This window comes from Equus caballus, chromosome 6 (genome assembly GCF_041296265.1).
Source record: "Equus caballus isolate H_3958 breed thoroughbred chromosome 6, TB-T2T, whole genome shotgun sequence".
Taxonomy (NCBI): Eukaryota; Metazoa; Chordata; class Mammalia; order Perissodactyla; family Equidae; genus Equus; species Equus caballus.
The window spans coordinates 81,746,567-81,772,877 of NC_091689.1; the positions used below are offsets into that span (position 1 = coordinate 81,746,567).

Here is a 26,311-nt window from a genome sequence, read left to right on the forward strand (position 1 = left end):
TTAGTAGGGATGCTTGCTGGTTTGCAGAGCCTGCTGTGCTGCCGTTCAGCCCTCATGTCTCATTTCTTCCTTCAAGCTTCCCTTCCCCGTCTTCCAGATTACCTGTTGATGGTAGAAGTTGCTGGCACTTTGTTCAAACCGTTCATCTTTGGTTTCCACAGTTTTCCCCAACTTCTGTAGTACCTGGTGATATAAGTCAGAAAGGTCCGTAAGGCTATAGTCAAGTCTCTCATATCTGTTGCCTCATATGACCCTGGCTTCTCAGTCTCAGATGCAACTAAAGGCCCATACTCAGATTAGGCCAAAAGAATTAGAAATACAGCACATTGCTGAAAAAACTATCATGTTTTGTGGTTCTTTTCAAATTGGGTACTTCTGGGGTATGTAGTAGTGTGCTAGAGGGTATATATAAAGCCCAGAATAAATATGGTATATGTTCCTGGAATGACATTATTTACTGCAGGGGAAGGGGAAAATGTTATACATTATTAAAACAAGGATTAATAAGAAGAATGTAAAATGTGTATGGCTTTAAAGATAAAACATGAGCCTTGAAGATGTTTTTCACTTGAGAGACCCTCTTCCTGCCATAGCTGTAGAGTCCTCTAGACAGACAAGGTTGGAAAGGCTGGCAGGACGCTCTTTTCTCACAAGGGCCCTCGTGGAACACTTTGAGAAGCTCTGATGTAATGCATTTGAAACTCAGCTAGAAATGAATGCTATCCATGTCTATCTCCGCTCCACTGGGAAACTGAGAGCTAACCATCACACTGGTCTCAGTGCTAATGCAAAGGATGTGGAAATGAAAAAGATACAGTACCTGCTCTCAGCAGGGACGCTCACCTATAAACAAGTAAGAAAGCCCTGACTCTTCTACCTGTCACCCCCATTTTGGGGGTTACTCTATCCCCCGGGCCCAAGTTAGAATCTCAGGAGTTGCCCTCAACTACTTCTCTCTCACCTCCTTCATCAAATCCCTTACCATGTCCATCTCCAGAAACCATCCCATGCTTTCTGGTCTCACTGCCACAGCTCGAGTCCAAGCCCTCATTGTCTCTCATCTGGCCTGCTACAATAGGCCCATCATGCTGCAGCTTAAAACCTTCTAATGGTTCTCCATTCATCTGCTCAATGAATTTTTATTAAATGCCCATTACGTATCTATAAGGTATAGTTCAAACTCTAGCGTGCACACAGGTCTCAACGGTCTGACCCTTCACTAAGCCTCAGCTCTCATTATTCCTCCATCCTGCAGGTCTCCCTCCCTAACATTTTTTTAGTTTCCCAAATAAGCTAAGGGAGATTGGAATTGGCCACCCCAAGATATGTCTCCTTGGCATGTGGATTATTTTGGGCTGATTAAAAACTGCAGGCGTGAGAGAAACTCTGAAAAGTAGAAGTTACTCTTTGCAAGAGACATTTACATTTGTAAGGAAAATCTCCATCTGTAAAGGCTCTCCCTCTCTGTACCAGGAAGAAGGGTGGATGACCTTATCCTCTAAAAACTCTTATCAATGAGGAAGGCAAGGACTTAAATCTGCATAATAACCTTACTCTTGTTTACTGTGCTTTTCTTGTAGTCTCCCATAACTGACTTGCCCCACACCCAACATCCTCCTTTGTAGCTGAAGATGGTATTTAAGATGAGAACCTCTGCCATTTTGGCAAGTTGCTCAGTTTGCCTGAGCCTCTCCCACGTATACATGTTATAAAGCTTTGTTTAATTTTCTCCTGTTATTCTGTCTCATGTCAATTTAATTTGTAGTACAGCCAGAAGGACCCAGAGTGGGTAGAGGAAATGTCTTCCTCCCCTACAAAGCCATATTATTGCTTGTTATAGATGCTTTTGCTTCTTTTTGGAATGCTCTTCCCCACCTTGTCTGTTAGGCAATTATCCCAATTCATACTCTATATCCTTTGTGATGCTTAACCATATCTATTTCATCCCATTAATCGAGTTAATCACTCTCTCCTAAGCACTTCAACTTCTGTACCTTGTATACACTTCTATTACTTTTTATATTTGTATTTATCTATCTATGTCTCCTTCTAAACAGTGAGCTCCTTGAGGATTGGGTACTTTTCTTACTCATCTAGATCTCTCAGTACCCAGCAAATAGGTGCTTAATACATAAATATCTATTTATAAAACATAAGGACCTGTTATAAAACAAGAAAGAGAGTGAGACTGATACAGGAAGGACCAATGGGCTGGGCCTTGAATTAAGATTTTGCTAGACTGGAATAGAGTATAAAGGGTGAAGGTGGAAAGAGAATTCCAGGCAAAGATAACATCAGCAAAATCACAGGATTACGCAAATTCATGGCAGCTTCATGAGATGGTTCAGCATGGCTGGTTTAGGGTGTGTTCTGGGGAGTGGTGGGTAGGAAGCTAGAAAGGGAGATTGGAGTCTCATTGTGAAGGGCTCTGAATGACATGCAAGAGTGCCCAGGTTTTGGGAGTGTGGAAAGCTCTATGTCGAGACTCTGACCCAAGAGTCTCCATTCTTAATCCTGGGGTTAGTGTCTCTCACTTCTGGAGCTCTCTTTATAGTGGTTAAGATCAAGGGCTTGAAGTCAGACAGAAAAATGCCCCCATCTTGGCCTTTCCACTTACTGGCTATAAGCCTTTGGACAAACTGCTTAAACTCTTAAGCCTCAGTTTACAGAACTCCCTTTCCCCCATTAAGATAACAGTATCTCCTGGAGTTGCTGGGAGAATGAAATGATGTGTAAATTGTTTTCACAGTGCTGCCCTTGGTGAGTACTCAATACAAATTCACTATCATTATGTCTAGTTCCATTCCCCTCCCTATAAATACTTGTTTTGTTTCCTTTTCAGTTTAGCCATATGTGTTTGTCCACGTCTCTAACTCCACCTCACTTAACACCCAGCCCTGATTGCACAGAGTGAGCCATCTTCCCAGGCTCCTCCCGCTCACACCAACAAAACACTGTCCTCTACCAGAGTTACAAAACCACCTTGGTTAGTGCTAAATGCAGCTCTCACTTCCTTCCTGCTACCCCTCCCTTCCTTTTTTTTTTTTGAGGAAGATTAACCCCGAGCCAACTGCTGCCAATCCTCCTCTTTTCACTGAGGAAGACTGGCCCTGAGCTAACATCCATGCCCATCTTCCTCTACTTTATATGTGGGACGCCTACCACAGCATGGCTTGCCAAATAGTGCCATGTCCATACCGGGATCGGAACTGGTGAACTCCGGGCCGAGGAAGCAGAGCGTGTGCACTTAGCCACTGTGCCACGGGGCAGGCCCCTACTCCTCCCTTCCTTTGCCCTGGGGCTTGGTTCTTCTGAGGTGGAGGGGGCTGAAAGGACAGAGGAGTCAACTTAGCCTAGAGCTGACGTGGCACATGCCAGGACAGATCAATATCCCCAAACCCCAAAAGGCTCAAAGCAAAAAGCCTTGAAGGGCGTGGGAGTGTGTGTGCTGAGGAAACACTCCCACCTTCAATTCTGAAACTGAAAAGAGCATTGTCCCCGTGGAAACATAACCAGTGCCCAAAGTCATTTGTTGTCATAAGCAACAGGGCCCTGTGACAGGGCACTTAGACTTTGCAGTAGAGGTTCTTCCTCAACCAGAGTTCCTTGAGGGAAGAGATGCTCCACAGATGTTTGTGGAGATAATTAATAAATTCCACCTTTGGAGCACTTCCTAACAAAAGTCCACATAATACCAATGCCTGAAGTCCCGGACTTAGAATTCCGCCCCCATTTGCCTGGCCTAGCAGCTGAGAAGCTAGAACACAGATATTTAGAGAGAAACAGCAGGGACAAGGGGAAAAGTAAATGTGGCAAAATGTTAACACTTGGTGAAATCAGGGAAGACTACACTTTTGTGTAGATTGGGGTGGGAGGATAAAGCTTTAAAAAAAAATCAGTGCAGACATGTTTGGTGGCTATAGCTCCTCACGAAGACCCGTCCCCATAACCGTTTATTATATCTTAGTTTGTTCTCTCTATTGGGGTAATTTGAATAGGCCTTGGATCTTAGATATTATGGAGTTTCGTTAAAAATTTTTCCTTAAGTATGATAATGATATTGTAGTTATGTAAGAAATTCTTATTTTCACAATATATGCTAAAGTGGGCTCTCCTTAATATGGCCCTAATATACTTTCCAGCCTTTTCTCACACCACTCCCTGTGCTCCAGCTCAGCTGCATCTCTCACCCTTCTGCCTAAAAGATTTCCAGACTCCATGCCTTGCTCATGCTGGCATTCCTCAGCTGGAATGCTCTCCCACCACTTGCCTGAGGAACTACTAATCAGCCATAATTTCTATCTCAAATTCAGCCTTCATTACAAAACCTCCTTCACTTCTCCTCAATCTTTCTGTCCTCTGAATTCCCACAGACCTGCAGCTCCCTAGATCACTTATTTTACTTTTTTTTTTTCCTAGACTGTAAGCTTCTGGCAGGCAATAATGCCCTCTTACTCATCTCTAAATTGCCTCCTGGGTCCAGCCTAGTATCCTGGACAAAGGAGTTTTTCTGTAAACTGTTTATTGAACCCTTTGGGATACAAGTTGAGTAAAAGTCAACAGAGGAAAAGACCAACAAAGGAAGAGTAAACACTGCCCTTCCTCGGGGGAGATCTGAGAGGTGTGCCACAGAGAACTCACAAACAGATGGGGAAAGCATTAGTTTGAAATGTGAAGATGTGTCATACTGTAAAAACACAGTAAAGCCAGCTTGAATTCGGTCTCATGTTGAGTCTGGGTGGGAACTGGAAAATAAAACAAGAAGAATGCTTCATCTCCATTATGTTTAACAGTCACCAGACCTTCACTTCTAGTTTTTCAGAGGAGGAGTCCCGAGCAAAAGGTGTTTCCACTCCTAGCTTTGCTCTGGAGAGAAGATCAGCAGGAAGTGGGCAGGCACAGCAGGAAGTGGGCAGGCACAGATGTCAGGGTGGTTTATCAGGAAGCTTGTAAAGAGAGCAGCCTGAGGTTGGATCCAAAGGCAGGACACCTGGGTTTCAGTGATAGTTCTGCCACTTGTCAATCTCTTTTGAGCCTTGTTTCCTCATTTCTAAAATTGGGATACCAATAATATGATAAAGAGTTGAAAAAGATGAAGTGAGATCACATCACAAGAATGTTGGCTCCATAAAGGGAGAGATCGTATCTTTCTTATATTCTTGTGCCTCATCCATACAGGCACTTGATATTTGACATGTTCGTTATTACATATTACTCAGATTATAGCCAAATGCATACAGAAAAACTGCAGAGTCCCAGGGAGTCTTTTCTTTTGACTATAACTTTCTCCCTGTCTATCTTGACTTCAGTAACTTCCCAAGACTCAAGGACTCAGGCAGGCAGAGCTGAGCTCCTCCCTACATCTCAGGCCTACATTCCCACTCTAGGCAGCATCCACTACCTCTAGGGTGCCAGCTGTACTGCGCCAAGTTCAACATCTGCTGTCCTTCTGTCGAAGTCTAGGTTCAGAGTATCTTCTTATTTCCTGCATCGACCTGGGGTTCCCCAGGGCAGATTTGAGTTTGCTCTTCTCTGCCTTCTCAGGGTTCAGACCAGGAAGAATAGGGTGTACTTGGGCAGCTGGTTCTCCCTTTGGGAAGTATCTGACTCTGAGGTTCAAGAAGCCCTCTCCCCTTCTCACTTAGGTGTCCACCAAATTGAGTTTCCAAATTACTGAATGTCATTTTACAGAGGCAGAATCTGAAGCCCAGAGCAGGGACATTATTTACGCAAGGCTTTGGAGTTCCGGCTTAGAAAAGGAGAGAAATCCGAAAGCAAGGGCATAGTGTTGATGATAGGCTAAAAGAGGACAGAAGGTGAAAGAGTGAGTAAAATCAACTGCTGTGTCTTTTAAAAATAACTATTAACCATGAGTTTTCTGTCTTTTCTGTTTGTCCAACCCATAGCGCAGCCAGCCTTCTCTTCCCTAGTACCTTCTGTTCCTCCATACCACATCTAACTACACCTTCCCACAGGCTCTCATCTCCATCTTTCAGATTAGTGACCAGACAGCCTTGGAGAGGCTGAAACCATGATCAAGGTGAAGTCAGGGTAAAATGAAATAAGAAAGTCTAGCCGTACAAAATCTTTCCCTTTTCCTCTGCTCTTCCACATCACCCCGGCCTCCTCAGACAAAGACAGAAAAATATATAGTATATACATATACTATACATATACATATAATATAAAGTATATACATATACATATATATATATATATATTTTTTATTCTCCTCTCCCTTCCATTGTGAGCCTCTTAAAGAAAGGGACTACATCTACCGTCCATCAATTCTGTTGATAACCCCACTTGGGAGAGCTGGTTGCCTTTAATCCTTCCCAGGGCCCAAACCAGTGCTCTGCTTTTAGAAGATGATACGAATATTTCAATTCTTAAGCATGTGGTATTCATCCAAATGCTTCTAAAACCACAAACCCTTAGACAACCAAAATTCTGTCTCAAGTCCTTCTTATCTGTCCCCCTCCGGCTTTTTCTTCTGGCATAGTCATCTTTTCATACCATCTCATCTACCAAAGTGTTGATAGGTGGAAAGCAGAGGTTCAGGTTAGAAGGAAAGAAAATACTGTCAACAAGTAGAAGCAAGAACACCATTAAAATGTGTAGAGAAGTGTCCACGCAATCTACATAGGTAGGCAACTTATAGACAGACAGCCTACCTAAACGCTAGTGCTGGAGTAGGGCCACCCAGAGCTGCCGAAGGACACAATCTAAAAAGAGATGCTCCTTCAGTCACCCTGGGCCGGATGCGCTGGCCGGGCAAAGGGAAGGGGCAGGAAGCAGAACTGGGCTACTGTTTACATCAGCTTAAACAACACCCAGACGCCAGGCAGGGTTAGGTACAGGGAGAAGGATGCACAATTACTCTGGCCCTTGCGGACCTGCGGTCCAAGCTGACCGGTGGTACCACTGGCAGGACAGCTGCTCACGGCTGTCTTAGGACTTGGGGGAAACGACCCTCTCGGAACCTTCAATTTCATCTGTGAAATACCATCCTCGCTGGAAGGCTGGAACGCAGACCGCTCCGTGGCAGTCGCCAACGTTAATGCCTTTCTTTCACCTTTTCTGGGTTGGCCTGAGCGTTACGGTTGCTGAGAGACTTGTCTCCTCAGCTTCCCCTGTCCTGGCCCCAAAGCGGGTGACGTTCTCCGTTCTCTCACATCTGCCCGTTGTAGTGAAACCCGCCTCCGCTCTCCTTTCTGGGGGAACCGGCGCCCCTTCTCTTCAGCCAGGACTCTGGGCCCCAAACACCCTGCGCCCCCTCTCGCCGTGGCCGGCCCTGGGCCTCGGCTCCCCGCCGGCCGCCAAGCCTGGCCGCCTACCTTCTCCTGGGCCCTGCTGAGCTTCTTCTGCACCTGCTTGGCGAAGAGGCCGGCGGCGCCGCCCGCCTTGCCCTCTGCCATCCCGCCGGCTCCCTGGGGGCCGCCCGCCCGGGCCCTAAGCCCTGTGGTTTTCAGGAGGCCCCTGAGGAGGAAGTGCGGTTCCCGGCATGCCTCGCACCCGGCGGCGGCGGCGGGCGGGCCTCCTCCTCCTGGCCCTGCTGGCCGGCACGCCCTGCCCCGCGGCCGCCTCAGGCTCACCCTGAGGCTGCCCACGACCACCCCGAGGCCACCCCAAGGCCCAGGGCAGCAAGCCTGGCGGCCCCCATGGCAGCCACCGTGTGACCCGCCGTGAGGCCCACTCCGAGGCCCACTGGGGCCTAGCCAGCCGTGCCCCCCGAGGCCTCCCCACGACCCGGCACAGTCGGGGGGCGGCCCAGAGCAGGGGGCGAGCGGGGCGTGGGGCCTGGTCAGAGGAGGTGGGCCTGAGGGCGTGCAGCCTGGGCCGGCCCTCAGGAGGCGCCTGCTCAGGACCGCCTGCAAAGCTCTCCAGCCTTGAGGTGTAGAAACCGCAGCCCCACTGAAAAGAGCTTTCGAAGGTGGGCCAGGCCTCGTTGGTCCCGAAAGCTGCTTAGCTGTAACAGTCAGAACTGGAAAATAACTGAAACCATGGGTAGAGAATACCGTGATTTCCATTCAGCAGGCGTATTTATTGCATCAGAAAACGTGTTTTACTTATATGGGTGTGTATATAGGTCAACCCATGTATGACTAGGTTGCCAAGTAAAATATATTTCTTACTCCAGGTTGCAGTCTTTAAAGATGGAGAGCCTGTACCAGGGAGGCTGGCTCTAAGCCTGGAACTGGTATGAGAGGGCAGAGGGGGAACTCTAGAGCTGGATTTGAAAGGGAGGAACAACTGCACGAGAGAGAGAAATGGGGGTCCTTGGGAAAAGAGAGGATCTTACTGAACAGAGACTGAGGAGGGAGTAGGAAGACTGTGCTGGGGATGGGGAGCAAATTTTTCTAGCTGGATAAACTAGTACGCTGTACTTATGGAGGCGGAAGGTGAAGACAGATACCGATTGTGAGAGTTGGGATGGGACTGCTTACAACTGTTGCTTCTCTAGCTAGAAGTTCTCCAAGTGGAAGTTACTCCCTGACCTGTTTGAGAGGAGAGCTGGAAATTAGGACACTAGGTTTGGAGGAACCATTTACTCAAGGGTTTTACAGTGCAGGTAAAATTCCCTTAAGGCAAGGAAGAGGCTCAAGATACACTTCCTGGGGCCGGCCCCTGGCCGAGTGGTTAAGTCTGCACACTCTGCTTCAGCGGCCCAGGGTTTCACCAGTTTGGATCCTGGGCACAGACATGGCACCGCTCATCAGGCCATGCTGAGGCAGCGTCCTACATAGCACAACCAGCAGGACCACAGCTAGAATATGCAACTATGTACTGGGGGGCTGTGGGGAGAAGAAGAAGAAGGAGAAGGAGAAAAGGAAGGAAAAAAAAGAATATTGGCAACAGATACTAGCTCAGGTGCCAATCTTTAAAAAAAAAAACACTTCCTAAGGAGTGGAGAGGGAAGCTGGAGGCCTGAGACAAAATTGGAGGCCCTTGTCTGCTATTGTTTTCTAGTTCATTCTCCCAAAACAGACATGTCTACTCAGGGTCAACCGTGTGACAGGCATTGCTGGGTTTTGGGAAGCCAAGGATGAATTTAAAAAAGCATTCTCTGACCTCAAGATGCTTAAAATCTGGAGGTGGAGATAAGTTGGTAATCAGGTGATTATAATGTTATACGCTTAATTTGTTTATAGCAATGGATATAAAATTTTCAGGAAGTAGGTCATTAGGGTTTATTCTGAATGTTAGCTGTGGGGATAGTCTAGAAGGGGCAGAGTGAAGAAATGGAAGGATTTGATACTGGATGGGGAGAAGTGAGGAGAAGCCCAGCGGGTGGTGGTACTGTGGGAACACTGAGAGAAGATGGTGATGATGCCGGGTATGCCACTAGCAGAGGAGGCCAATACCTGTGTCACTCTCAGGAATCCACAGCAATGCAGCCCAGCCACTGCCTCCTAAGAAACTCTTCAGTGCCAGTTTCTTGGGAACTGAAATTGATGGTCACCAAAGCATGTAGTATTAGAGCAGGAACAATCTTTAGAAGTTAGAGAAACTGAGTCACAGAAAGGGCTGGTGACTTGCCTACGGTTACCCAGTCCTCAGTGGTGAAACTGAGATGGATGTACAGGCGTCCTGACTCCAGCCCAGCCTGTTATACTGTATGCACTGTTCTAGAGGCCTCTGCTGACACAGCAGCCTGCAAATTACAGGATGGGTCTTAGCTGGTTTCCGCTGCTGTAATGTTAAATACCCTTGTCCCTCTTTTCCGGTCCTCTGTGATTGCTATGAAAAGCTGCTTCTCATCCTCTTAGCATTCCCCTTTCACTTCCCTCTTCACTCTATTGTAGGCCACTCTAACAAACTGAATCCTGGTCATGATAGGGCAGATTATCAGCTTCCCAGTTCTCTGTGATTTGTAGAACCCTGGATCCGGTTGCCTGTTTTAGTCCAAGCCTTGAAGTGCTGACTCACACTTAGTTTGATGCCCCACAGTGTTGTTTCCTCCCTTTTTGTTCTGCCTCTTCCCCTCGACCCTTTCCTTTCTTTGTTCAGTATCTTCTTTTTCTTTTCTCCTTTTTTCTGTTCTTTCCTCCCTAGTTTCCTTTCTAATTTGTCACTTTCTTTGTCTGCTAGCATCTGACCTGCCACCTAATCCTATACTCCCATCTCTCATGTGTCCTAGTAGTTGCCATAACCCAGAATCTTGGGGTGAGCACCAGTTCCAGGTACTGAAGAGGAAAACAAAAGAAAGATGAGCCCACAGTCTACCTGGGAGAGTTGGGGCACATTTAGTTACTCAGGAACGTGCTAAAGCGCTGTGTGCTTTTGAATATAGCCAATATGCATGGAAGGAGGGGCAGATGGGCAGCTTAATGGGTAGGTAGATCCTAAAATAACACAAAAAGGATAATGTAAAACCACTCCCACTTGGCTCAGTTTCTGAATTGGTAGAGGTGGCAGCAAATGGAAGAACCAGACCAGAAATGTGGTGAAATCTAATTTGGGTCCTATAACTGCATTTCCTCCAGAGAGCTTAATTACAAATAAAAAGACACACGATGATAATGTAGTTTTATTTGCTTTTCTGCATGTGGCTTAATAGTTTCTTAGAATCTTTTTTCATTGATGGTCTCAAGTCCTGCTGTGGATCTAAGAATCGTCTTGGGAAGGCCGTCAGACTCAGGAGAATGTTCAGTTGCTGGCAATGACCTGAAGGAAAAGACAGTTATATCCAGTTACCTCTGTCCACCCCCTTTCTTTTTTCTTCAGGGCTCCCAGTTTGAGTATGGCCCTGTACTGGGTTTTTGTGGAGTTGAGAAAGTGGGGAGCAGATAGTAGGTATCAGCTGTGTCAGGACAACTCAATGTTATAGGAACATCCCCAGGACTTAGTGGCAAGGACAGACCTTGAAATGGTTGTGAGTCAAAGTTCACACCACAGGACTCTAGAATGTATTTGAAGGCTGGAGGGCACAAGTGGGATGATTGTTAGGCTTTATCTCTACGTCAGTGTAGGTAGAGTCTCACCTAACCCTCAGGCATTTTTTAAGGTGGTAAAACCTTTTTCCAAAGGGTAGAGCAAATTCTTATCATGCCCTCAGAAAGAGCTTGTGGGAGAGAATGTAAGTGCCTCTTCCCTTGCCCAGGAGCATGCAGGCCTTTCTGAAGCTGATTTTCCCTTGGCTTTGACTGAGGACGGCACTGATGTGTGCCTGGTTCACATCTGCTGTTGCCACCATCTTATCCTGAGCAGTAGACAGCATGGTGAACCCTGCTTAGTGGGTTGAGAAGGGGAACTCAGGATGGCAGCATATTGAGGGGAAGTGCACTATGAAGGGAAGGGGAAGGAGTAAACATACGAGGAAGATGGTGGCTTCCCCTGCCCAACTTTTATTCCCCAGCTCAGCCAGTGCATGGGTCTCCAGATGACCCTATTTCAACCTGGCATTTGAGAGGACTCACATTGTTTATCCAAGAGATGTAAGCAGAGATTCGGGTGAAGACCGTGGGCTTCTTGGAGACATTACAGCCCAGGCTGGACACAAAGCTCGTCACTCCATGGACAGCATACTTGCCATTCAGCAAACAGTGTAGGGGACCCCCAGAATCACCCTGCATGGAGGAGAAGCAGAGTCTTCAAACTCCAGATCTTTTGATCTTTGGGCCTTTGCTTTTGCTTACACCCAGCCCACTCCCATCTCTGTAAAATCCTGTAGTTTTAAATCTCCGCTTCCTTCATATCCCCACAATCAAGATAAATCTCTTCTTCCTTTCTAACCAACCACAGTATTTCTTTCTTTTGCAGCCCTTATGTCATATTCTGCCTTTATTTTGGTTTCATAATTTGTTTCTACCTCCCACGTGTATCTATGAGCTTCTTAGACAGGAACTATGTCTTACAGATATTTTTCCTCTCCACAATGCTAGCGTAGAACTTTGAACATCTTAAACTCAATAGCTTTTGCTGACTAAATTGAATCTGGGGTAGGATAAGCAGGGTGTTCTAATGATTTCTTTATCCCCGGTGTTTAGACCAATGGGTCTAATTAGACTTAACCTTTAACCTTTAGACACAGGGTAGGCAGTCAACATATGTTAAGCTAAACTGGAGTGAAGAGGAGAGAAAGTGATGCATTGGGTAGTGGTTACCAGCTCAGGCTTAGAATCAGAGGAACCTGGGTTATAGAATATGACCTTGACGCTCTTCTCCTTACTCAGCTCCCAGAATGTCAGTTCTGTAATTCCAGACATAAAATTGAAAGATATTTCTCTGGAGAATCTAACCAGCACAAGAGGGAAGACCTAAAGACAGTGACATTGGAGGTTCTCCAGTGAAAAGGTCTAGCCAGATCACTTGACAGTGCAGTTTGCTATATATGAACCCCACCTAAGGCTCAGAGCTACCAATTAGCTTTTTATCACCCCGCTCTGAAATAAGAGCAAATGGTCAAGGATTAACAAACGTCTGAAGAAAGCCTCTATATAAAAATACAGATCAAAACGAAGAGACGAAGAAATAAACAAAAAACAAAGGCAACCAAGATTATGCAGGGAGAAGAAAACAAGCAACAAAACTACAATTAATATTGCATCCATGATACAGGAACAACCTGCTATTAGACAGAATATTCAGAAAACAAAAAGAGCCTTTGAAAATTATGAATATGATAGTAGAAATAAAAGATTGGAAGGGTTGGAAGATAAAACAAACAAACAAAATACACAGAAAATAAGAGGACCAGTTTAGGAGGTAAATATGTGAATAACAAATTTTAGAAAGACAAAATAAAAATGCAGGGGAAGAAATCATCAACAAATGAACATTTTCTGAACCAAAGATCTGGAATTTCCAGAAAGAAAAAACCCACCAAGTGTCCCTTGTGATGAATGCAAATAGACTCATACCAAGACACAGAACACTAGAGTCAAGAGAAGATAAAATAGGTCACTAACAAATTAGTAGAAACTATGGGTTTGAATTAGGGATGTGTATATTACACAAATAAAAAAGACAATTACTAACTCCAGGGAAAACAAAGCTATGCAGGAAATGAAAAGTAATCCTAGAATACAACATGGTTTGGTTGTGAATAACATTTTACATAATCATAATAGATACTAAACGTTAATCTAACCAAAATTATTTAGGGAGGTTGAAGTGGGGATAAGAAAATTTCATGCTTGGGAGACAGGTACGTATGTGTGAAAGGAAGAAAGACCCACATTTTCCATAATGCCTGAACTGAAAAATTAAGTAGCAATATAAGTGTATCTTTTAGAGAGGTGTGGAGGCAGACACTAAAAGAAGCAGCTGAAAAGAGTTGAAGGTGGTCCCTTCTGGCGAGGGAGAACTCAAGGAGAGGGCAAGGAACACAATAACTGTTCTTTTCCATTATTAAGCCTCATAATTTTATTTGCCACCTTAAGCAATTTAATACATATAGCTTTTATAAAAATTAAAACTTAAGAAAGAAGAACTAGAGAAGGAGACCAGGGCCTGAGCTGGTGGCAAAGCAGTTAAGTGCGCATGTTCCGTTTCGGCGGCCCGGGGTTCGCTGGTTCCGATCCCGGGTGCAGACATGGCACCGCTTGGCACGCCATGCTGTGGCAGGCATCCCACATATAAAGTAGAGGAAGATGGGCATGAATGTTAGCTCAGGGCCAGTCTTCCTCAGAAAAAAGAGGAGGATTGGCAGCAGTTAGCTCAGGGCTGATCTTCCTCAAAAAAAAAAAAAAAAAAAAAAGAGAAGGAGACCAAACTCAAAAGTTCAAATTGGGGTAATTCTTTTAAAAAGGTACCCCACTCCAACTACTGTTTAGGAAAAATGTTTACGTTAGATAATTGTACTTAAAGCAAACAAAACAACCTAAATCTCTTCCACCCGAATTCTAATAGGGATTTGAGAGTATTTCTGGGCGAGAGGAATGGAAGGTAATTGAATTGTATACAGTACTATTGTTTTATGCTAATTGACCTCAAAAGAAACAAAGGCTCTGGAGAGACAGAGGGTGTGGCCGTGGATTTTAGGGCAGAAGGAAGAGCTGGGAAAGAGAGGAGTGGGAGTGGGTGGGTTGAAGTGAGAGGGGGGTTGAATCCACTCTGAGGAAGGTGGTTGGGGACTCAGAAGTCTGAAAACCTGGAAGAATCACTGTTTGGGAGACACAATGGCCTCAGAGAGTTGTACATTTGGAGTGGCAGCCAGAAGAAAAGTACTCTAGTTTTTCAGAGTTCAAGGCCCTGAGAGAGAACAGAGGGAAATGAATTAATTTAGAAAGGTAACTCAAAATGGATTAAAGACTTAAATGTAAGAGCTGGACATAAAACTTCTAGAAGAAAACATAGGCAGTACCCTCTTCAACATCAGCCTTAGCAGCATATTTTCAAATACCATGTCTGACCAGGCAAAGGAAACAAAGGAAAGATAACCTACATCAAACTAAAAAGCTTCTGCACAGCAAAGGAAACCAGCAACAAAATGAAAAGATAGTCTAACAATTGGGAGAAGATATTTGCAAACTATATGTCTGATAAGGGGTTAATATACAAAATATATAAAGAACTCATACATCTCAACAAAAGAGAAACAAACAACCCAATTAAAAAATGGGCAAAATATCTGAACAGATATTTTTCCAAAGAAGATATACAGATGGCCAAAAGGCAAATGAAAAGATGCTCAACATCACTAATTATTAAGGAAATGCAAATCAAAGCTACAGTGAGATACCACCTCACACCCCTGAGAATGGCTATAGTTAACGAGACAAGAAGTAACAAATGTTGGAGAGGATGTGGAGAAAAGGGAACTCTCATACGCTTCTGGTGTGAATGCAAACTGGTGCAGCCACTTTGGAAAACAGTATGGAGATTCCTCAAAAAATTAAGAATAGAACTATCATACGATCCAGCTATTCCACAGCTGGGTATTTATTGAAAGAACACAAAAACACGAATGTGTAAAGATATTTGCACTGCTATGTTCACTGCAGCATTATTCACAATAGCCAAGACTTGGAAGCAACCTAGGTGGCCATCAAGGGATGAACGAATAAAGAAGATGTGGTATATATACACAATGGAATACTATTCAGCCATAAAAAAGATGAAATCTTGCCATTTGGGACAACATGGATGGACCCTGAGGGTATTATGCTAAGTGAAATAAGTTAGGTGGAGAAAGTCGAAAACTGTAGATCTCACTCATAAGTATAAGATAAAAACAACAATAACAACAAACAAACACACAGATATAGAGATTACATTGGTGGTTACCAGAGGGGAAGGGAGGAGGGAGGAGGGCGAAGAGGTGACAGGACATGTGTATGGTGATGGATGGTAATTAGTCTTTGGGTGGTGAACATGATGTAGTCTACACAGAAATCAAAATATAATGATGTACACCTGCAATGTATATAATGTTATAAACCAATGTTACCTCAATAAAAAAAATAAAATACTAAAAAAAAAACAAAGAAAGAAAGGTTAGACCTTAAGAGGTTATAGGTGAAGGACCTGGTGAGGACCTGGGAGAGGTTACCGTATGCACGTCTCTCTTTTTTTTCCCCTACTTGCATGTAGGGTTCCTGGGATACAGGACTTTTAAGTTTTAACACTTGGCAAGTCCTGGGAAAACTGGGATGAGTTGGTCACCTTCCTTCCATGATTCTAAGTGCTCACAAAAAAACCTTTAGTCTTCCTCTGATTCTACTGTTTCAGCCAGCCTACCAGCCTGCTAGCCAGCCCTGGTGGTCTAGTGGTTAAGATTTGGCCCTCTCATGGCTGCGGCCCTGGTTTGCTTCTGGTCAGGGAACCTCACCACCATCTGCGGGTTGTCATACTGTGGTGACTGCATGTTCCTGTGATGCTGAAAGCTATGCCACCAGTATTTCAAATACCAGCAGGGTCACCCATGGTGGACAGGTTTCAGCAGAGCTTCCAGACTAAGACAGACTAGGAAGAAGAACCTGGCCACTCACTTCTGACAAAATTGGCCCAGAGGAGCAGCAGAGCATGGTCTGATATAGCGCCAGAAGATGAGAGGATGGTGCAAAAAGGCTGGGCAGGGTTCGGCTCTGCTGTACACATGGTTGCCAGGAGTCAAAATCAACTCGAGGGCACTAACAACAAACCTGCCTCCTGCTGGCTTCTCTTCCTCCTCTTCCTAGCTTGGAACCTTGCAGTTGATCTGCAGTCCTGTCCTTTTGCTCCAATAATGCAGGAAAACCCAGTCCTGGATTAATCCATTCCCTTCAGGTGAGTCTTTGAGTAAAATAGAGTGAATCATAGACCCCTGTGTTCATTGTGTGGTCTCCAACCTCAGCCTATCAGTAACATCTTGGAAGCCAATCCTTCTCTCATTCATCTTAATTAATCCAAACCCATACAACCCTTGCCCCTTCATTTTCAGCATTCAATCTGACTCCTAGTACATGAGTAAATAGAAACAATAATGCAGAACACGTGCCACCTTCCAACTACCCAGACTGCACACTCTTTCATGTCCATGTACATTTCAGTGTTCCTCTTCCTGTTCAAAGGCTCTTCCTCTTCACCTGTGCTCTTGCTGCCACCTCTTCCTTCTCCTCTGGCATCTTGTGCCATTCTGACTCTATAGGATTCTCTCCTCTCTACCTCTCAACACATTCAACTTTCTTCCTTCTTAAAAGATCCACCCCCTCCATGACTTGTCATCCTCCTTAGAGCTACCAGACTTTTTCTATTCCTCTCTTTCATACAAGATTCCTGGAAAAGTATTCTACATTCCTTGCTATGTTTCTTTTTTTTTTTTTTTGAGGAAGATTAGCACTGAGCTAATATCTGCTGCCAATCCTCCTCTTTTTTGCTGAGGAAGACTGGCCCTGAGCTAACATCTGTGCCCATCTTCCTCTACTTTATATGTAGCATATATATATGTACGACGCCTGTCACAGCATGGCTTGCCAAGCGATGCCATGTCTGTGCCAAGCGGTGCCATGTCCACAACGAGGATTCAAACCGCCGAACCCCGGGCCGCCAAAGCGGAACATGCACACTTAACTCCTGTACCACCGGGCCGGCCCCTCCTTGCTACGTTTCTTATTGCCTCTTCATTCCTTGCCCTTCAGTCAAGCTTCTGCCCTCACCACTCCATAGTTCCCAGTGACCTACTCACCAGCAAAGTAGCCACTTTCAGTTACCTACTGTGGCTCTCGGCTACACAGTAGACTGGGATGACCTATCAGTATTTCCCGAGATTTTATAAAACACTTATTACTACCTTTTTCTCTTATCTCAAATCCCTCTAGATCCTTATGGGTTCTTTGTCCTCCACCTATTCCTGAAGCACTCAAGTATTTCAGTTATCACGTTCCTCCCCCAACTCTCTGCTCTTTTCTCATTCTACCGCTTTTCCCTGGTGGGGGCAAGGGGAGGCGGTGGATCTCACTTGCTGTTAAGGGCGTGTCTAGCCCAGCTCTCTCCCCCAGGCTCCACTTTCTTACACCGAATTTCTTACCGGTTAACTATGCCCAAATGTCCCAGTGGGATCTCCAACTCAACTTGTCCAGAAACAAACTCGTCACCTTCCCTCTCAAATATTATAAATCTTGGCTCATTTGAGGCAGAAAACCCTTCCCCAAAATCACTTAAACCAGATGCCTGTAAGTCATTTCAGACCCTCCTTCTTCTTCCCTCCCCTCCACTGCCCTCATTTAGGTCCTCAAGTTTCTTGCTGAGATAATTGCAATAGTCTCCTAACCAGTCTTCCTGCCAAGGTTGCCCTCTTCAGAAACAGGCTTACCTTGTTATCAAAGACGGCTTCTAGAAGGAAAGTCTGATCATGCTGTTCTCCTGTTTAAAACTCTTCAATGGTTTGCCAGTGCCGAAGAGAGAAAGCTCACATCCCCAAGCATGGCATTTGAAGCCCTAAGTCATGTGGCTCCTACTTGTCCCTAGTGTCATCTCCTGACACCCCCTGGTGTGGTGATATATTCTAGCCAAGAGCTCAGCAAGCTTTTTCTGTAAAGGGCCAAATAGTAAATATCTTAGGCTTTGCAGGCCATATAGTCTCTGTCACAATACTCAACCCTGTGAAAGCAGCCATAAGTAATACATAAATGAACAAATATGACTGTATTCTAATAAAATGGTATTTTTCAAGTGTCATGACATTTTCTTATTTTTTGATTTTTTCCCCAACTATTTAAAAACGTAAAAACCATTCTTACTTCGTGGGCCATACAAAAACAGGGAGCAGGCTGGATTTGGAGTCTTGAGGCTCCGACTTCTCCTCTAGCTGTAGCAAATGCCCTATAATTCTCTATGTGTTCTAGACGTTTCTTGGCCCATGCCTTTGTTCATGCTGTTCCCTCTCTCAGAGTATCTTTTCCCTTTTTTTTTTTTTTGAGGGAGATTAGCTCAGAGCTAACATCTGCTGCCAATCTTCCTCTTTTTGCTGAGGAAGACTGGCCCTGAGCTAACATCCCTGCCCATCTTCCTCTACTTTATATGTGGGATGCCTGCCACAGCATGGCTTGCCAAGTGGTGCCATGTCTGCACCCGGGATCTGAACCAGAGAACCCCGGGCCACCAAAGCAGAACGTGTGCACTTAACCGCTGCACCATGAGGCCGGCCCCTCTTTTCCCCTTTTTGCCTGGCTTTGTCCTATTTAACCTTCAGGACTCATTACAGACCCCACTTTCTTGGGGAAGGCAAGTCTTTTCTGGCCCCAGCAGGTAGAGGTAAGTGCCTATCTTTTGGACTCCCACATCACCCTATGCGTATGTTTGTGATAACACTTAACCACATCGCATTACAATGTTCTAACATGTGTCTGCTCCTCGCATTTCTCCACCAGACACTGTTTGATTCATCTTTGTGTGCCTAGCACTTGGCATAGTGCCTGGCATTTGGTAGATAATCAAGAATATTTGTTGAACTGCATTAAGAAATCTCTAAGATGGTGTACTGCCGATTGATCTTGTCTAAATAAAAGAAGATTCTATTGATTATATATATAAACTATTATAAAACTATTTTGTGCACTTTCCCCCACCGTATTCACTACTGTGAATACTCCCGGGATAAAGAGGTGGTGGAGGAGAAGCTACAGAAGTTGGCATTGATGGCGGGGAGCTACCTTGCACACAATTACATCCACCACTCAGGCCTAGCCCCACTGCAGCCATAACACACCACAAACAACTTCTAAAGAATGCACGCATACACCACCATACAAATGTTGGGCCACATACAAGCTTTTGGAGTGAGGGCATTATGCAGGATGAATTTTAAGGTTCCTTTCAACTTTGAGATTCTGTGAGTATAGAGATTCTCATTCAGACGCCAGAGTAGAAAGTTGAATTTGTACATGAGGTCGGAGTAGGTGTGGAACAGGGAGTAAAGAAAAGGTGGAGGGTGGGAGGCAGAGAGGGGAGGGGTCTGGGGTGGGACTCCCGACACTTCCTGAGTGTGTTCACCTGGCATCCAGAGCGAATTCCGTCTCCTCCAGCACACACCATGGTGTTCTTCACAGTGGAGCCCCAGTAGGAGGAGCTGGAGCAGGTGGAATAGTCCACGGAAGGCAGGTAAGCCTCCTGCAGGGTCTGGGCCAGCTGCCCATTAGCTGAACAGGACACACAGCATTGGAGGTCAGCCCCAGATGTCACCCCGAGGGGGGGAAAACCTTCCACACCCTGCCAAACTTTCCCAGGCTCTGATGAAAGCTGACCTCGGGGCAAGCTCCTCCTCTCTGCTCGTTGCTTATTATAGATCCTCCTCTTTTCTCTCTTTACATGGAAGCTACAGGGCCCCTTCCTTCAGCGAGTCAGCCTTGATTACTGTTCTCAGGCTCCAAACCGCCAATCCTACTCTTGCTTTTTTTTTTTAACTCGTTGATACCTCAGTTAAGTAATTAGAATGGTCTTATTTGTTGATAACTTATCTGTCTGTCCAGTTTCCTCCTTACACTGTGAACCCCAAGAAGCAGAACTGGGACTTGTTTCCATGCCTTAAGAGCTTGGTGCAGCTTTCCTTTATCTGGCTCTTTTGACTTTTCAAAACCTTTGCCCATGAATTATTTCTCTGATCCTTACAACAACCCTTCCATATTATAGAGCAGGAAATTGAACCACAATGACGTTAAGTGAACTGAGAGCAGAGCTGGATAAGAAGCATCTCTTTCTCTCAGCTCCAGGTTCTCCCAGTAGACTGGCTGCTCACAGCAAGGCCTTGCCTCCTCTCCAGAGCTCAAATACTGCCTGATGGCTGACAGACTTCTGTGTCAGGCCTAATGTCTCTGCCCTGCTTTTTTCTTTCTTTCTTTCTTTCTTTCTTTCTTTCTTTCTTTCTTTTTGCTGAGGAAGATTTGCTCTGAGCTAACACTGTGCCAATCTTCCTCTATTTGGTATGTGAGTTGCCACCACAGCATGGCAATCCACAAGTGGTATAGGTCCATACTCAGGAACCAAACCTGGGCCGCTGAAGTGAAGCACACCAAACTTAACCACTAGGCTACAGGGCCGGCCTCATGTCTGTGTCCTTTTGACTATCTCTGCTCATAGCCCTCCCACCTTTCCACCTTATCTGAATGACATTCCCCACTAGAAATCTTCCTGTCATGACCAGAAGAGGTCTCCTAAGGCCTCCTCTGCCTTCACTTCTCTGGACTTACAGCCACTCCTGCTTCATTCATTCCAACCCACAGCCCGGTGACTGTCTATGGAGGTAGCATGATGGTGTAATGACCACCAAAGTAGGAGCCAGGATACCCGGCTTCCGGCCTCAGCGAACTAGTTACTAACTAGTCATGTGATCTTGGACAAGGTCTTTAATTTCTTTGGGTCTCAACTTCCTCATGCATAAAATGAGAGGCTGACACAAAATACTCTCTGAGGTTAGGTTTTTTTAGCCATAAGAGACTTTGAGTCTCTGACTTGACTATTCCACAGCCCGTTCTTAACTTGATTTCAAGTGTCAGTCATTTTCTCTCTAGTTCCTTTGGTTTCTGGTCTCTGGCTATGAATACCTAGGACCACAGAAAAATGTGCCCCAGAAGCTGAGCTGCCCAATCAAGAGGCATGTGGCAGATGGTGCCAGTGTAGGTGACTTACTCTTGGTCCTGCCCCAGCCTGTGATGTAGCAGGGCGTGTTGTTAGGCAGGATGGTTCCCGACTGTGGCAGAACACCTAGCTGGACGTAGCTGTTAAGGGTGACGCTCTGGGCCAGGAGCAGCAGGGCAATGTCATAACTGTGGGAGGAAAGGAGACTGCTCACTCATGGGATCAGTGCTTCCCTCAGGTCAGCATACGGGCCCTCTTGGGCCTTCTCTAGTCTTTGTGTCCCCATAGAAGTGGAAACTAATGACTTTGAAGAAGGAGGAGGCTGATTTGCTAAGCCTCAAACTTGAGGAATTACACATTTGGATTGTAGGAAATGATATGTTTAACAGCAGCACTGCTGCTGAGGTCTTTTGTTGTACTCCAGCTCTGATCTCTGCAACCCAGGGGAGTGGAGCCTACGTCTTTCTGTTATGAATGGGGATTCAGAAAGGAGCAGAGTGGTGTGATCTTGGTAGCAAAGAAGACTTCTCAAAAAAGAAAGATGTAAAATGCTGCATGGTTCTGAAAGCTCTACAGAAATGTCCCAACTACTTGAACCCATTTTCACCTCCATACTCTACAGAACTGACCACATTTTATTTTTATTTATTTATTTTTTGCTGAGGAAGATTTGTCCTGAGCTAACATCTATTGCCAGTCTTCCTCTTTTTTTGCTTGAGGAAGATTAGCCCTGAGCTAACATCTGTGCCAGTCTTCCTCTATTTGGTATGTGGGTCACCGTCACAGCATGGCTGATGAGTGGTGTAGGTCCACGCCCAGGATCCAAACCCGTGAACCTGGGCTGCCGAAACAGAGTGCACTGAACTTAACCACTACTCTACAGGGCCAGCCCCTGACAATCATTTTAACTACTTCCTTTTCAAAAACTTACAGCCCAGTCTTGCAGGAGTTTTCTCATGTGAGATTCATTTTAAGAAATTTACTTTTGCTGATGGAGTCTATTCTATAAAATGAATAATAAATAACAATAAAAATGGAAACATTGAACTCGGCAGAGAAGGAGCTTCAGGTGATCTAATCATGCAAACCAGCCTAGATCAAATAAATCCCAAAGACCTTCAAACATTCTCAAGCTCTCCACAATCTAAATTCGCAAAGCTCTCCTGGATGAATATGAACTAAGCCAAGATCCCATTACTGGCTAGTCAGCCCTCCACCTCCCAGCCCAAGGCCTCCCCAGCCTTGCTCCTACCCAGCGGCCACGTTATTCCTGTTCCACTGGGAATGCACCACGATCTTCTGCACATTCACGTACTGCTCAGTGCCATCGTTCTGGTTCAGGTTGTGTTCTCCAACCACCACACGGAAGGTCAGTTGGCTGGAGTGAGAGAAGGAAGCCCCGAGTGATCCAGTGGGCTCACACCGTCTCTTTCCTCCTTAGAGAAAAACTGGGAAGCGATCTTATAGCTTGTCTTTAGGACAAGAACCCATCTTATCTGGCCCAGGTAGAGGAGGGAAGAAAGGCCCTGGAGGATGAGAAAGTAAAAAGCTCTTTCATTCTCTCATTTACTAACTTGTGGAAGTGACAAACGCTACCATCAACTTCATTTTCCCAATTTATTGAGCTAAACATCATAGACTGAATATCTCACAACCTGGGAGAGGTGTGGTGAGCATAAAGGAAATGATGGCTCTCAGCCCACAGTGGCTTTTGCGGGAAGTACAAGCTCCAGACCAGTAGTTCTTAACACATGGACCAGCAGCATCAGCATAACCTGGACATTTGCTGGAAATGCAGATTCTCGGGACTCAACCTGGACTGACCAAATCAGGAACTCTGCTGGGTGGGGGCCAGCTATCAGTGCCCTCTAGGTGATTCCATACATGCCCAAATTTGAGAACCGTTGCTCAAGACCAATATTTAAAAAAATGGTTTCCAGCCAGGCATTGACTAGGCACTTAAATATTTACCTACTTAATCCTCACAATAACTCTACAAAGTAGGTATTATTACCCCATTTCAGAGATAAGAGACTGAGGGCTTCGAGAAGCTAAGTAAGTTGCTCAGGGTCACGTAGCTAGAAGAAGGTAGAATAGGATTTGAACCAGAGCTTGTCTGACACCAAAATTTGTACTTTTCACTCTGTATTCCCCTACCTCCCCACAGGCCCCAGCACCCACTTAAAGTCGGGTCCTGAAAGGCCAAAGATACATACTCCTCCAGAAGGGCCAGACTCTTCCCCTCCTAGGGGTTCAGGAAAGCTGGTCTTTGTTTTTCTTACCTGTCCACACAGTGAGCAGCTGTCACCACCCATTTCTGTTTGATGAGGGTCCCTCCACAGGTGTGATACCAGCTACTTCCAGACTTGTACTGGAGGGAAATCTACATGGGGAGGGAAGAAAGGAGGGACAGTTTGGTGTTTCTTAAAAGGCTTCGTCCCAAACTATGTGTTACCTCCTTAAATTCCAGCTGTCCCTCAAAACACTCTCCAGCTTTCTGGGCTAGAGATGGCAAATAGGTTTCATTTGACCTGTCAATTGCTATTGATTGGTTGGTATGGCTACCTGGAGTGGTGGTGAGAAGGGGTGTGTAGATTTCTCTGGAATCCTACACAACAGGAAAGAGTGCTCCATTGTTTGGTGATATTTGCTGTGTACATGATGGGGGAGTAAAGGCACACACATGGTGTGTTTGGCGTCTCTACCCTTGGTTGTTGCAAAGGGCCAAGAACTCAGGTCCTTCTACTTCTATTCTCTCTTGGGAAGGAAACGTAGCCATGGAATTGCTTCATCACCTAAGCCCCACAAGCTTAAGTCTCCAGAGCTCCCCCTCCAAGGTTCAAGTTATTCCCTGTCCCCCCACTTCAGGGAAAACTTAGAAATACCATTGGAATGGCCACTTTGATCAGTTTATGTCTTCTCCTTCAGCACTTCATATTACACAATAGCTCTATTCCTGAAAATCGGAGCTCAATTGAGCTTTTGTAAATTGAATTGAATTGAATTACACTGGTTCCTCTCAAAGTGTGTCTATTTACCAGTTAATTTGCTAGTTTTACACATTTAAAATTGCTTAAATCAGAGCCTAGCTGCCCTGTTATGAAAGTGGAAACGCTTTAAATAGCCAAATAAACAACAACAACATCTTCTTGGGGCTGGGGTTGCTCTCAAACGCAAGACACACACTCTGTGTGTGTGTGTGTGTGTGTGTGTGTGAACGTGTCAAGGTATGTGGAGTCTGAGGTGTGTATTCTTGCTAGTGTGGCATAAATGGTGTCACTGAGAGTGTAAATGTGGTTTATGTTTGGGTGTGTGCCTGGGACAGTCAGTGTGGTTGGCGTGTCTAAATTCCCTCCTCCAAGTCTTTGGCTTTTAGGAAAACCACCTAAGCCTTGTCCCATTCATCTTTAAAACCTAGAATCGAGGCAGTTGGAGAGCTTCCTGTTGATAAGACATACACAAACACACATCATGTTGTATATCAGCGCACAGGCAACTCTTTTGTTGGAAGGCCGGGGCTGTGAAGGAACACCCACCTGAGAGGGCCAAGAATTCTTCCGGGCATCATTCCCTCCAACCACCCGGGCGTTGGTTTCTGGAACGTCCTGGGTGCTGTGTCCTTTGTGGGGCAGAAGAAAAATGAGTGATGACTAAGCGTGGGTGGGGGTGGGGGGTGGCAGTTGTGCTTTGTCTGTGAATTCACGGTTCCTCCCTAGCAAATGAGGGGCCCAGCTGCGAGTTCTCTGAGCCCCTTTTGAAAGCAGGGGCGTCTGAGAGCCTTCTGCTTCCCCCTCAGAAGCGTCCTCAGAACTCTTAGGGGTAGTCTGAGGCATGCTGTGAAGGACCTAGTTCACATCGCCAGGCGAGGGCCCCAGAGGCTCCTTGTGGTCTCAGCCTTGCTAGAGGTCATCCCTTGGCCTGAAGGGACCTCCCCTTCTCCCAACCCCCCACCACACAATGCTTTGGTTGGGTTCTCCAGGGGGCTGAGACAGCAGTGCACACCCCAGGCACACACCTGCTGAGGATGTCTTCCTGTCAATGAGGGTGGTGGGGAAGCTCAGGCCCCTGGAAGAGGCTTTTGTCTGTTCATGGCTCAGGATCTGCCAACCAGAGAGGCCTGCATGGAGAGTGGCCCTGACCTTTCCTAGAATGGGCTCCAGGACAGTAAGGTTTTTGCTAGACTCACAAGCAGTGTCCCACCCCGCCCTGGGATAGACAGCAGACCTGGGCTTAGGGATAGCTTCCCAACCCTCCTGCTCAAATCCCCCTCCCTACAGAACTTGGGCTGGATGACCACTTACCATGAAGGACCAAGGTGGCAAACACCAGGAAACGAAGCATGTTGCCAACAGAGCAGACCACTACCCCCTTGCCATGAACCAAGCCCTCTTTATACTCCTCTTATCAGCAGCTTTGCTGACCTTCTTCCTGCCAGCTGGCAGGGCTGCTGGTGGAAGGCAGGGAAAATCACAGGTGACATGGAAATACAAATGAAAAGATTTCTTTTCAAGTACACTAATTTATCTGTTGTTCAAAGACAGAACAAGGCCAGGGCTGAATTAATAATCTGCTTTCAGTTGAAAAGCATCCAACACACTCTTTTTCAGAAATAAGATGGAGAACCATGACTGGCTTTTCCCTCAGGGGGCTCCCCTGTTGGTCTGTGGCTGCCTTACTGTCCTTAGCGGCGCTATAAGTGCAGAGACGGATCCTGTGCACTGGGAGGTGGAGGCAAGGAAGAGTGGAGGAGGGAAGAGTGGTAGCAAGAAGAAAGAAGAGCCAGCAACATCTCCCTGCCCCACGAGGGAGATGGGACCTTCCCCCAGGACACAGACAGAGGTATAAATGCAGGGAGACAAAAGCAAAGTAGATGCAGCGGAGAGAATTCTGGTGGAGGAGGCTACTAAGAAACAGGTTTGGGGAGACTCAGACGGAGAACCAACGAAAGCTCCCAGAAAAGGAGAATGTGGGGCAGGTTAGAAGAGGGGGCCCTCAGGATAGCGAGATAGTTTGGGGGCTGTGAGGGTGGAGGGCAGAGGAGCAGGAGTGTCCTGCAGGAGATGAAAGGCTCCACCCATCAAAGTGAGCAGAGGAGGAAGGAGGGACGTACATGGGCCTGGAGGCGGGCAGAGGAGTTTGGGTTGGGAGGGCCCAGAGCAGAGGACTATGGGTGGAGTGGTGATTTAGACAGAGAGAAGCCAGGGAGCCTAGAGGGAGATGGCAAAGTCACCTGGTCCACCTGAGGGCTTTTGTTGCCTGCACACTCCAGAATTCAAGTTTCATGCCTGCAGATGGAGGGGCCTGGAAAAGGCTG

At 45.9% G+C, this 26,311-nt stretch overlaps 2 protein-coding genes and 1 long non-coding RNA gene across 6 annotated transcripts in view; 1 reads left to right on the top strand and 2 right to left on the bottom strand.

Moving 5' to 3' along the window:
* BIN2 (bridging integrator 2) overlaps window positions 1-7,830 on the bottom strand; it is a 30,690-nt gene extending 22,860 nt beyond the window's left edge. The window contains exons 1-2 of one of the 4 annotated variants that reach the window (XM_070271440.1): window positions 7,338-7,830; window positions 103-183 (exon numbers count right to left, since the gene is read on the bottom strand). In XM_070271440.1, the coding sequence (XP_070127541.1) occupies window positions 103-183; window positions 7,338-7,418 (162 nt within the window). In that variant the 5' untranslated portion in view covers window positions 7,419-7,830. Of the gene's footprint in view, window positions 1-102; window positions 184-3,198; window positions 3,322-7,337 lie in introns of those variants that run through there. The other 3 variants (XM_005611196.4, XM_070271442.1, XM_070271441.1) reach the window with 3 other exon arrangements.
* The window catches only part of LOC138924815 (uncharacterized), a 34,651-nt gene that overhangs the window by 971 nt on the left and 7,369 nt on the right, over window positions 1-26,311 (top strand). The window contains exon 3 of the long non-coding RNA XR_011440099.1: window positions 25,605-25,836. This is a non-coding gene — a long non-coding RNA (uncharacterized lncRNA). The remainder of the gene's footprint in view (window positions 1-25,604; window positions 25,837-26,311) is intronic.
* Window positions 10,519-25,620, bottom strand: CELA1 (chymotrypsin like elastase 1). The gene is made up of 8 exons (XM_001504323.5): window positions 25,299-25,620; window positions 24,534-24,616; window positions 23,280-23,380; window positions 22,250-22,375; window positions 21,049-21,185; window positions 19,417-19,562; window positions 11,421-11,570; window positions 10,519-10,668 (listed from the first exon to the last, which is right to left on the bottom strand). The coding sequence occupies exons 1-8, from the start codon at window positions 25,336-25,338 to the stop codon at window positions 10,651-10,653; spliced, it is 801 nt and encodes a 266-aa protein (XP_001504373.1). The 5' UTR covers window positions 25,339-25,620; the 3' UTR covers window positions 10,519-10,650.

What these genes read in the sequence shown, in the direction of transcription:
- CELA1 (XM_001504323.5), bottom strand. Translation starts at nt 25,338, where the DNA reads ATGCTTCGTTTCCTGGTGTTTGCCACCTTGGTCCTTCATG. An exon ending in AGGAATAACGTGGCCGCTGG is followed by an intron (nt 21,186 to 22,249) that starts GTAGGAGCAAGG and finishes TTCCTCCCACAG; the next exon opens with TTATGACATTGCCCTGCTGC. An exon ending in GAATTCGCTCTGGATGCCAG is followed by an intron (nt 11,571 to 19,416) that starts GTGAACACACTC and finishes TCCTCCATGCAG; the next exon opens with GGTGATTCTGGGGGTCCCCT.